Source organism: Mytilus galloprovincialis, chromosome 9, assembly GCF_965363235.1.
Source record: "Mytilus galloprovincialis chromosome 9, xbMytGall1.hap1.1, whole genome shotgun sequence".
NCBI lineage: Eukaryota > Metazoa > Mollusca > Bivalvia > Mytilida > Mytilidae > Mytilus > Mytilus galloprovincialis.
In genome coordinates, this window is record NC_134846.1 from 75232256 (window position 1) to 75245741 (window position 13486).

The 13486-nt window shown below is 32.7% G+C and overlaps 1 protein-coding gene across 4 annotated transcripts in view; it reads right to left on the reverse strand.

Moving 5' to 3' along the window:
* Positions 1-8269, reverse strand: part of LOC143045946 (calcium/calmodulin-dependent protein kinase type II delta chain-like) — an 89297-nt gene extending 81028 nt beyond the window's left edge. For all 4 annotated transcript variants that reach the window (XM_076218799.1, XM_076218801.1, XM_076218800.1 and 1 more), the window contains exons 1-2: positions 8154-8269; positions 361-455 (exon numbers count right to left, since the gene is read on the reverse strand). In XM_076218799.1, the coding sequence (XP_076074914.1) occupies positions 361-455; positions 8154-8215 (157 nt within the window). In that variant the 5' untranslated portion in view covers positions 8216-8269. The remainder of the gene's footprint in view (positions 1-360; positions 456-8153) is intronic.
* Between the last annotated feature and the right edge of the window lie 5217 nt (positions 8270-13486).

Sequence of the window (13486 nt, forward strand, 5' to 3'; positions counted from 1 at the left end):
GAGCTATTGTGAAATTTCAGGGATCCAGATTGACAAAGGATGCGGAGGTGGACAAGATAATTGCAGGGATGATTTGTCACTACAGCTGGACACTGTCAGGTGACACAAATCTGGTCTTGATATGTACACTTTAGAAAAAACAAAAATTTTACAGGGCTTTATGTCATTGATGAAATTTATATAAATTATCTGCACATCAGTAGTTTATACATACTAATTTAAAGCAGGTTTTGTAGATACATTTAGTTACATGTAGTTACACTGAACAACAAGTGCAACTTTATGATATGATAGACTTCAAAGCAAGACAAATTACATAGTAAAAGAACAAATTACATAGTAAAAGAACAAATAACATACCTCTAGCTGATAATTTTTTTGTGTTTATTATTTTTGCTGCAAATTCTAATAGTGAGTTTTTCTGTATACATCTTCTAACGACAGAAAATGCTCCTCTGCAAAAAGAAAAAGTGTCAACAATAAGACAGGTATAAGGTTATTAATTACAATGTAAGGACTTAACAAATTACAAATACAAATGTATACATAAAATATTTAGGTTTGGCAATAAGCTACAGAAAATGTTCTTGGCATCTCCTTCATTCTTTTTGGTGCATAAAAATATCAAATTGAATAATTATTTTCTTCAGAAAACAGAAAAGTTAACACATCATTTATTATTTGTTTTTATTGTGTAACATTAATTTATCTATGTATTGTTCTGTATTGCTTTACTGCAGAAAACAGAGACTATCAAGGAAAAAATCTGAATAGTATAGTCATACAAAAATACTTTCTTTAAACATACATGTATACATGTACATACAGCCACAGTGGATATTTAAATAGAAAATGCAAGCACATAGCAAGTGCTAAGAGGCAACCTTAAATTGTCAAAATTGTGCTAGTCGACATTCAGCAATTTTTCAATTTCTAAAGGGGCATAACTCTAGAACGGTAAAAGTAATGCTACCAAAATTCTAGCTTGATCTGTATTTTGAGGTAATAAGCATTTACCATAGGTTCATAACATTTGGTTGAGGCAAAGTTATTTAGAGAACGGACATGATAAATTCTTGTTTGAGTACAGAAACGAATATCTTAGTGATTTTTCCATTTCTAAAGGGGCATAACTCTAGAACATAAAAGTGATGCCACCAAAATTCAAATTTGATCTGTGTTTTGTGGTAATGAGCATTGTATTTAATAAGTGTCATAACATTTAGTTGAGGCAAATTAAAGTTACATAACGCAAACAAACAAAATCAGCATTTTTACATTTCTAAAGGGACATAAGTCTAGAACTGTAAAAGTGGTAATAATCTTTGTGTTTAAATTTCATAACATTTGGTAGCTAAGGCAAACTAAGGTTAGAGACCAGAAACAAATTTTGGGACATTGGGACGTATGGACAGACGTAAAAGGTAAAACTTAATGCATCCTCCACTAGGGTGGGGGCATAACAATTTGAGAACGTATCAGATACATTTAGATGTACTTAATGTTATTGAAACAAGATATGTTCACTTGACCAAGAAATCTGGTTGAAAATCTAAATTTGGCATATACAAAATACATCATAATGAACATCTGTACTTATCTTTTTGAACTTCATCAGACAAAGTTGACCTTAGATATTTCTGGTTTTTATTTTTAGGGCCCCTTTTGGTCATATAAGGCAGTGTCTTCCTTAGAAAATTTTTGATGCATGGTGGGTCTAAGGTGAATTTGCAATGCGAGCGCTACATTGTTTTGTAGAATTATTTTTATTACACTAGTGAAATGAATTCAACATGTCATTTTAAAAACTTCACATACAATACAATCAGGAACAATACTTAACATTTTCTCCAAAGGCCAGTCTGGATCCAAAAGTTTTTTTCAAGGGCCCTGTAGATTTTTTTTAGGCTCTACCAGGTTTGTTTTTACTACAGGTACATACTTATTAATAGTATGGAATAGTCTTATATAAAAGCCAATAATATGTTTGAAATACCTTATACATGCAGCTTGTTTCTGATTATGATGGAAATACAACAATGTAATAAAAGGAATTAAAAAAACACATGAGTTTTTCAGAATTAAAATCCATTTAACCATGTATTTTCAGACTGGTTAACTAATATTTGTAATATTATGGGAAAAAAACAGCCCCCTTTCCGTACCCCTGGATGTAAATCATTTTAATAAAAAGTATTATCAGTTTCACCCCAAGAAATTATTAATTTTTCATGAATAAACCTTTAAAGTTAATCAAATTGATTTCCAAAATAAAATTCTTACTGTCTATAAATAACAATGAAATGTAACTGTTTCCTGTTAAGGGGTTTCTCGAATTTTCCCGCCAAAAAGCACATGGCTTTCAACAATTGTAAACAAAGCATTCAATTTGTGATCATGGATTACAGCTTTAATTAATTTAATTTGGATGTAGATATTCAACTTAAGGTACAGTCAAGCAATGTTATTACTTTCTTCTGGTTAAAACGAGTTTGAAAGATCAGTTTAAAAAATAAAATAATTTTTGACATCAGAACAACAGACTATCTGAAATACATTGTGAATATTCAGTGACACATTAATTTTTTGAACTCTGCTACAGAGGTCAATGTTACATCATGTTTCAACCCAATGATGTGTATTCTCTATTACAACTAATCAACTGCGTTTGATATAAATATTTCGACGTCAGACTTATGATTTTAAAACGTAAAATTTATAAACAAAGTTTACTTTTTGTTTTTCCTAGGAAGGATATTTGGAAGCTGTATCAGGCTATAATATTCATCATTAAAACAATTTGAACTCTCGATTTGAATGTTGTTCTATCTAATCAAAGTGGTTGTAAAATCAGAGCGTTGCACATTAAAATCTTACATTGTCTTAATTATGATCAATTATCAGTCAAGTGAGTTTGAAACACCTGTAGAGTTTTGTCACTTGTCACTTCATATTATAAGATAATAAAAATTTCACACATAGCAGGTAGTCCAAATAATTATAACATCTTGAAAGGCTATTATATTTTTTTTCTTTGACGCCTTACATCGAGGAAGGCATCAAAGCAAAAGTTTAAAATAGCCTTCCAAGATGTCATAATTATCTGGACTAACATAGCGGGACGCATTGCTGGTATGATAAACGCATGGCGGCCGAAATTTTATGCGTACCAGTACCGCAATGCATGAATAAGCTAGGGAAAACACTGTAAGGGTCGTAAGGGTTTCATTTTTTATACATCCTTGCTTTAAAATTTGTGGCTTTGAGTGTTACAGATGAGGATAAATCTTATTAAGTGTAAGTTTTCATGTCTTTTTACATTGATGCTGCCATAAATTCATGGTAATCAACAATGACAAATTCAGCCAAAATTTTAATCTCATATAATTAATGGGTCAGAAGAACAGATACATATACCAGACAACTATATACAATATAACAATAACAATATAATTATATTGCAGTATATTATTATATAACAAGGAGCGGAATTTACTGACTTGCTTTTCATTCCTATCTGCTGAAAAATTTGGGGAAAAAGAAACCTTTGTTTTAATTGAGATTTGGGGCCTTTATTCTGTTGATATAAAAAAGCTGTGGATATACATGTCACCTAATATTACATGTACTAAGGAAATCTCCTACTTTTGCATGTTGTCAAGAGTAAAAGATAATTGAAGTCCCATGGCCAGGTCACCACACTTCAAAATTTAAGGGATAGTATTTTCCCCCTGGCAGCCTTACAGGGTAGAAGACGAAGTGAAGACCCAACAGGGAGAATAGAGGGAACACATTTAGGCTTTCATTAATTTATATTTTCAAAAAATCTATACATTTTTGTTATTTTTCAGAATCTTTTTAGGGTGCTGTTTCCTTGCCTTGTCATGGCTGTGGTCTGATGAATGAATGGGAAAATAATACATTGATCAAAGCTCTAAAAAATAAAGCAAGAAGCAAGAGACCCCAATGACTGTGTGGGGTGAGAATAAAAGAAGATTGTATTCATGGGACAGAGATGCCCATCTTATAAATATGTGTATAAATAAAATTGAAAATGGAAATGAAAAATTAGTGAAAGAGACAACAACTTGACGTCATGCCCTTTTTCTTAAGAATTGTATATAATTTCAATACATTAGCTATAGGTAGCTATGCAAACTATTTATACAGAATGGAAACCAATTGTGTTAACCAAAATAGCAGCACCGGCCATATAAACATGTACTCCGTCATTAAGTAGAAGTTCAAAATTAAAAAGAACCTTAAAATCACTAACATCTGAAATTTTTTGTTACTTTTTTTGTAGAAGTTTTGTTATGATAAGCCTTTATTCACCCAAAGACCCCCCTACCACAGACAGCTTTGTCTTCCACATTGGTAGGACAAGTTAACTAGAGGCTCTCAAGAGCCTGTGCCGCTCACCTGTATTCACTGACATAAACTAGATACTCTTATGATAATTGTGGACAAGTTTGGTTACATTTTGTCTTAGTAGTTTCAGAGGAGAAGATTTTTGTAAAAGATTACAAAAATTTAAGAAAAATGGGTAAGATGAACTATAAAGGGCAAGAACTCCTGAAGGAGTCAACTGACCATTTTGGGCATTTGACTTATTTGTAGACCTTACTTTGCTGAACATTATTGCTGTTTATAGTTTATCTTTATCTACAATAATATTCAAGATAATAACAAAAAAAACGGCAAAATTTCCTTAAAATTGCCAATTGAGGGGCAGCAACCTTACAACCTGTTGTCCGATTCGTCTGAAAATTTCAGGGCAGATAGATCTTGAATTACTAAACATTTTAACCCCTTGTCAGATTTGCTCTAAATGCTTTGGTTTCAGAGTTATAAGCCAAAATCTACATTTTACCCATAGGTTCTATTTGTAGCAAAGTTTGGTTTAATTTGGCAGGGTTCTCGCTAAGAATTTTTGAAGGCGAGTCCAGGGACGGCCGGACTCGTCATTTTTAGCCATGATGAGTCCAACAGCAAGAAGAAAATATTTTATTGCAATATAATGTAAAGTTTTAATTTCCATTTCCTATAACACTACAGAGCAATGAAATGACATTAAATTCAGATAACTTTTAAAATTTTGCTATAAAATGATGATATTTGAGTTATCCTGTGTTTAGTTTATACAAAATATTTCAATGTTGATGCATCTGTAGACTCACCAGTTTTGAAAATGGTGAGTCCAGACAGACTTTGATGAGTCTAGGACTCATGGACTCGCCTTAGTGAGAACTCTGATTTGGCCCAGTAGTTTCAGAGGAAAAGATTTTTGTAAAAGTTAACGACGACGGACGCCAAGTGATGAGAAAAGCTCACTTAGCCTTTTAGGCCAGGTAAGCTAAAAACTCAAGGGCAAGTTAATGGTCTTTTCCTACTTCTACCCCTGAACCTACACACCTTTTTGCTATTCCAACAGAACCGAGAATCTGTCCCGCTTGAACTGTTGACGTCATACAACATCACTTTTCCATTGTGGCGTCAGATATTTTGTATTATGACGTCAAAATTTTACGGGAACCTGTGTGATGTATATAGTAATGGCAAACAAATTGCAATAAGGTGTATTGGTATTGCTACATGTACATGTACATGTCATGTATCATAAATTTCAATATTACAAATTATACACCTTATTGCTATTTGTCTGCTAACTAAATACGGATCTCCTGTAGTTGGTGATCGCAATACTGGTATAAAAATTTTGTACCAGTATTGTATTCCAGTATTGTGCTTTTTTTAAATAAACAATATAGGTAATTAATCTTTTTATTAAAGGTTTCACATATATGCATAAGGCGAAAAAAAAATATATGTCTGTTTCCTGCTGCCAAGGCAAAAAAATCAGGGTCGGTAGGTCGGGATTTTTTTTTTTTTTTTTTTTTTTTTTTTATTATTTTTGCACTCCCTGTCAGATTTGCAGATGGTTAATTGTCATGTTTGGTTAGGGTCCTGTACCCTAAAATCATTTAATCTCTTTAAAGAAGCTTTAATTGAATAATCCTCCCAGTGCCGACATTTTTTAAACCTTAATTGTAGCACATTTGTGCTGGGAGCAGCCATTTTGATTGTTTGGGTATAGTAAAATACGGATCTAGATCGGACCGGAAACGATTTTTTCCGGACGAGAAACGTTTTTTTTTCCGGAATTGAATAAAAAGATCTAGGGTCGGGGGCTTTAAGTCAGGGTCGGTCGAGAAACAGGAAACAGACATATATTTTTTTTTTGGCCTAATGAAATTAACATATGACATGACAATTTTATTAGGAATGGTTGTGTTTAACTGATGATGCCATAGATGGTACACTGTGATTGTCATCAAATAAAGTTTTAAATCTTCTGATGTTTTTTTCTTAACCAATCTGTCTCATTTGAACAGACTCTGTACTTTCTTCTATGTTTTCTTTCAGCTCTCTCTTTCCAAGATTCATGTAGTATATTTTAGTGAATTTTAAATTGACATTAATGCTGTTATAGCTTCTGTATCATCAGCATTGGTATTGTCTTTCTTCTTCAGATGTGATTTCTGCAACCCCTCCCCCTTCCTATATTGGTATTTAGGTATTCAGTCTCTGTGGACTTTCTCTAACGCTCACTAGATTACAAGCTATTTCAGATAGCATTTATACAGCTCTCTTACTGCCAGAATGCTGGTCTAGTATTTGTACCAGTAGATATACATGTATCTGCTACTAATTGTATTGTCCATGGTTCTGAATCAACTGCTTAAACCCTTAACATTCATGTAGACAAACTAGTTAATTTGATTATAGCAAGGTTCCCCTATAAAGCAACTTTTTATAATTAATGAATAATATTGATATCTTTTGTTGTGAAAGATTAATAAGAAAATAAAGACAAACAAATGCATATGGTCTTCAGTCAGGGATATAACTCTATAGGGTTATTACAGGAAAATAACATACATTTGTTATTGTAGACTAAAAAATCAAAGAACTGTGATATTAAACATACGGATGTTACATGTTTCAAAGGGACAATTTACATTATTAGTTTCGTTAAAATTTGTAAAAGTTCTATTGATATTACTTTTGTCTATATGTATATATACTTAACTATTGAAAGATATAACAGTTCATACATGTAGTTTGCCATTTTGCACAATACACCTATATGTTATCACAGAAAAAATATGCCTGAAATAACTAAAGGGTGTTATCACAGCTTCTCTATATCACTTCAAAGGATTTGCTCAGACATAGATCATGCTTAATTACAATGTATTTTAATTTATTGTAAGAAATAATGACCAGAGCATGTAATGAGGTTCTGCGCAAGTTTCTCAGTAATTCCCAAGTGTCTTAGATCACCAACTGCAGGAGATCCCTAAATACTGGCTATCACATAAGTTCCCATAGAAGTTGACGTCATAGGAGAAAATGTCTCAAATCAGAAAAGCGATTGTTTTGTATGACGTCAATAGTTTATTGGTCAAAATTCTCAGGTTAAGTGTCCTAATAAAAATAAGTTCTATATATAATAGTTGCAGACAGTCCTAATCAAGGGTTCAACATGGTCTTCTTGCAAATGCATTATGACCTTTGTGGGGACTGGGTATTTTATGATGAATTATGGCAGAGACATATTGTCTATTTTTGTCAGGAGTTGTCCAAGATATTACAAATCTATTTAACAGTTTTAAGAGTATTTTATGCACAATATTTAAAAAAAATTCAAACCAAGAAGGCATTTGTTCTCCTGTGAATCCCTTGCATGAGGAATTGTCCTGTGTATTCCTTATATAATTCCCCTATTTGGAGGGTTTACAATAAATCAAGGATAGTATCTGTGAAATAGCAAAACCTCAAGAGTAAATTAGTGTTTTTTTCCCACAGTAAATTAAAATATTGTTGAATTGATTTAAACATTAAAATGGAATGGTCTACAATGTACTGACAATGTCATAAAACATTTTACGACCTTCGATTCTCAATTCGAAGTCTATCGAGAAGATGTCGTAAAATGATAACAGCATCGTTATAATGCCTTCTGCTATAATTTCTGCTCATGTTTGGGATTACTTAAAATTCATAAGCATCAGTAGGGAATTTGCAGCTATCCTGTGATTTTCGTGGGGATTTATTTTACACAGAGCTAGTCTTTACTGAAGACTTACTTTCCTATTTCTTCTTTCATTTCATATAATTCGAAAAACTTCGAATTTGTCTGGGCCGCCATGTTGAATCTGAAATAGCATAGTTCTTCTCGTGTAATCACGTATCATAGGCGAGATTGTACTATAATTCCTGGTTCTACATAAACCAGAACAAAACAGATCAATCGGAACAACTCGGCCTTTCTGGTTGCACGAAGAAATAACTATTGTACTGCGTAGCGAGAATGGCCGAGTAGTTACGATTGCAAAACAGATGACACAAGAAAATTTCCCTTAGCTCATTATACACCCCTTGTTTCAATGCGTATATATGTGGGTTTTAATTTCTGAGAACCCTGTAGGATAAGTTTAGTTTTGAATACTTAATCAAATTGCAAATGTGAAAGTGGTAATTTACTTCTACTGCGGTGTTTAACGACATTTAATACCCACGATTTTTTTTTTAAACTTTGGATTTTTAAACTGAAGACTTACAAAAATCATTATATAAAATTAGATAGAAGTGGCGGATCCTAAAAGGAGGAGGGTGGAATCCCCTTTTTGGGAGGATCATTCCATTTGAGATATGGGCATATGGTTGGAAACCCCGTCCCCTTTGATACACTGTGGATCATCTATTATTCTTCGGACTACCACAGACGGACTACTAACAATATATAATAGTCCAAATAGTTCGTTTGTTGGCCTTTTTATTTTATCATTTTGGGGGGTCTTCAGTTATTTTTTTTTTTAATTTCTTGAACTATTATACCTGGGAACAGTACATGAGTATACTATTTTTCCTGATTATAGGCCTACTATCATAAATAGGCGGTTTTTTTTTCAATAAAAACTGACGTGATTTCTTGTCCCATGGGGCCACTGTTTTTAAGCAAAAAAAACATACCGTATTTTTAGAGGGATTAATAAGATATTGATTCCTGAATGGTTCAAAATAACCAAAATGGCATGTCCCTAGACCTCCTATTCAACATTCATACTCTTCAATATTGTTTAAAAAAAAAAAGTAGAAATAAATATTATTAGAAGGTGTGTCCCAGACATTCCTGACAAAATGTCCACTACGAAACGAAGTCATTAAATTTTGCTAAAAGACAGTTTCATAATATCAATGTTTGCAAGATATATAAACATTAGGGTCTTACAATAGTAGTGATGCTTTTATAGCGGCATTTCAATAAAGTGTTGGCAAAAAAGAGCGAGCACATCAAATGGATCAAAGTATACCGTATTTATTCTTATGTCCACTACGAAATGGGTCAAATCTCCTTCAGTATATGGTTTTAAAATTATGAAAAAATATCAATGTACAGCTTAAGCATGTGCTGTGATGAATAGAATCATTTTTGTTACTATTGCAATAAAAAATTGTTGGGGGGGGGGGGATCCGTGTGATGACTTTAATACGAGAGAAACCTCTAGCAATTTCTTCTTCTGTACCCTTGATATTTTAGATGACCGCAAAGTTGTTGAGATAGCCTTTTCACAGCATATCCAGTATCATTGTTGGAGCAAAACCGTTTTATTATTTTGACCTGTCTGTAGGAAATGTTCTTGGTACAGAGTTTTGAAAGACAACTTCGGGGAGAAATATATTTATGTTCGTCTGTGAGCTTGCAATACATATCTGTAAATATGATTCAGTCCTTCACTTGTTTAGCAGTGTCAAGAAATGTGAGTCTTAGAGTCAGAGAATTCATATTATAGTGGAATTTAATGAGACATGGGCGTTGTTGGCATATTTAAATGAACACATTTAGTTCTTGTTCGCTATCATCCCACGAAATGTTGATATCGATGAATCTGAACCAAGAGAACAGTTTATAATAAAGAGAAGTATTGTGAATTTGCTGTTCTAATCTGTTCATAAACATTTTAGCACTTTACAAGGCCATCTTTGTTCCCATTACTGTTCCGTTAATTTGAAGAAAGCGTTCACCATTTAATGTGAAGTTAATGCATTTCAATGCCAAAGTTAGAAGCTGGACTAAACATTCAGTTGGTGAGTGTACGTGGTGTTGCGAGATTTTCATATCTCCCGTACTGTATAAAGAGAGTAACGTCAATCGACACCATGCAGTGCATCGCTGATCCAAATTTTCATAAATGGGAGTGGGCATTGACTGTATCAGAGGGGACCCGCTCCAGTCAGGCTTCAGTGGTTCCTTATATAATCAACACTTTTTTTTCTCACTAAAGCTTTAAGGGAGGATTGAGCTTCCTATAAATCCTCCTCTGGAGACAATGATGGTTTCAGGTGGGAAAGGGTTCAAACTTTACATTTGGGAAAGGGTTCAAACTTTACATTTGCCTAAGATAGTGCGTGTGTTGTATCTTATATGTATAGCTTGGTATATTTTCTACGTTTTCATTTGCCGAAACCAATGTAACTAACACGTCTTGATCGTATTCATCATAGGTTGGTTTGATGACAAACGCAACAATATACATGTAATATACAAGTTTTGATGTGAACCATCAGGTGATATTCTTACATTTATAGTATAATGTTTGTGAGTCTAGTGAGAAGTTAGGTTTCAACTATTATCACCTTATATAACCAAATGTCATTCCTTTTTTTTTTTACATTCAATCCTTGATTGTGTACTGTATAGAAACATATAAACAATATTTCCAATAAAAGAATTCATACATACTAATGAGAGATCTCTGTATGCTTTCGTAAACATATTAATTATTGTTTAACATCAGACATTTAGCAATGAAATGTTTGAATTTGTAAGCGGTAAAGCTGACCAGACAATGTAACCGTCATATCTTGTATTGCGAGGCGTTAATCTGCACTCCTTCAACTAAGCCAACAATCCAAGCATGTTTCTTCACCTTAAAAACTTATCCTGAAAACTTTTCGATATATATATAGTGTAGATACAACTAGAATAGATTTTTTTCGTAGGTATATGAGCGTTTTTCAATAAAAACGTATTTTCTTGTCCCAGCCACTTTAAAAAAAATATGTTTGATCTTTGCAAGTAATTTTTTGTGCAGTCAGTACATTGAATTAGATTTAACATTTTTAAGCAAAGAAACAGTTTATTTTTAGAGGGATTGATACGATATTGACTCCTGAATGGTCCAAAACAACCAAAAATGGCATATCCCTAGACCGCCTGTTCAACATTCATACTCTAAAATATCGTAAAAAAATGAAGAAATAAATGTTATTTGTACTTTACATAAGTTCTTTAATAATTCAAAAGTATGTTCAGAGCCAACATATTTTAATAAACAGCTTTCAATATAGGATTTTTAATTTCAGAAGGTGTGTCCCTCACAAAATGTCCACTACGAAACGAAGTCATTAAAGAGGGGGGGCAAGGGGTTTAACTGTTATGCTGTTATGGGGCATTTTAATTCTTTGTTATCTGTTATTCTGAAAATATATTTACTGTTAGCTGTTATTGTCTTATTCTTTGTTATCTGTTATAGGACTATTATCTATTTTGTTATCTGTTATTGTGAGAATCTATTTGCTGTTAACTGTTATTGAAAATTGGAATGTTAGCATTTTGACAGCCATTCTTCCGTCGAAATTGAAGATAATTGAAAATTGTGATTTGAATGGATAATAGTCTCATTGGCACGCTTACCGCATCTTTTAACAATGTGTATCTATTGGGGTCTTTCTACTGGTAATATCGGGTGGACCTGTATTTGCAGAAGAATTTCAGTAACATACATCACATAAACATATAAAATCAATTGGACCTAGGACCATTCCAGTATATATTATTATTATCCTTTGTAATAAATTCCATTGTCTGTGAACATGTAGCAGTTTGTACAAATTATAATTCACTTATTACTTGTACAATAACTTATAGTATGGATTTTGTTATATAAAAGGCATTGGTACTCCCTATAGATTTTTTTATTCAATGACCACATAATAATCTTTATGTTGTACTATTACACCACTGTCCCTGATTTGGGGAGGATTGGACACCAACTAGCATGCTAAAGTTGACGTAGTCACATTCTGTATGTGCCTATTTCCAAGTCAGGAGCCTGGATTCAGTGGTTTTAGTTTGTTACTGTGTTACTAAGTTTCTCGTTCACTATTTTGTGGATAAATTAGGCAGTTAGTTTTCTCCTTTGAATTGTTTTACATTACTAAGTGGTGTGGGTTTGAATTATGGCTTTGGGAATTATACAACATCTTTTTCTTTTAGCATTTATATTATAAGTGCTACTCCCTCTCTTTTCATTTACATGAAAGAGAATCCTGATCACCATATTTTTAAAAGCTTTTTAGCTGCTTCACATGGCGAAAATTGAAGCTCAGAAACCATTGATGCAAATACAGATGTGTCTTCAGTTTAATTTTTCGACAAATACCCTTTTTAAAATCCTTCAGCTTCTCCATTGCTGTACCCAAATTTTCCATATATTATAATTTCACATAAGATACATGATTGGTTTTTCACTTGGTGTCATCCAAATTTTCACTAGGTCCAATTTCTATTATACTATCAGAATTGTCATTTGAGTCAATTTCTATTATCAGAATAACCACAACTGGCATGCGTGTTTCAGTTACATGTCCTGTCTCCACTGATCTGGGTATTTTTGTATTTTATAAGTAAGTTTTATCATGAGGTCATTAAATAAAACAATATATTGTGCATCAATGTTTTTTTTATTACTTGTAAAGTATATATATTGCTTTTCAGAAAAAAAATAATCTAAAAATCAAATTGATAATAAAGTGTCACTGGCTGCACTATTTTTAAAAATTAAATAAAAAAATCTAAATCATTAAAAATTGATCCCTCAAATGCCCTAGATTAAAAATATCCCTATATCAAAAACAGAAACTAGTAATTTCGTTCAGAAAAATTCAACATCCAAGTTACGGAAAAAAAATCAATCAAGGCAGAACTGCCTCAACGGCCGAAACGTCTTGTTTGCACAAATTTTCTAGGTTCATACCACAAGTTATATACTAAGATCTACGAGTCATCTACTGGATTGGTCTTTGACAGATTTATTTTCATATTTCATTACTGTTATCTGTTATTATCCCTTTTCAATTCCTTGTTATCTGTTTTTCACCAAATCAATTCACTGTTTTGCTGTTATGGGGACCCCCCTTGCCCCCCCTCATTAAAATTTGCCAATAAACAGTTTTATAAAATCAAATGAAATTTTTGTTTGCAAGAGATATAAACATTAGGGTCTTACAAAAGAAGGGATGCTTTTATAACGGCAATTAAATTGTTGGTAAGGAAAATTGAGCACATCAAATGGACCAGAGTGATACCGTATTTTTGTTAATTTCCACTACGAAACGGGTCAAATCTCCTTCAGTA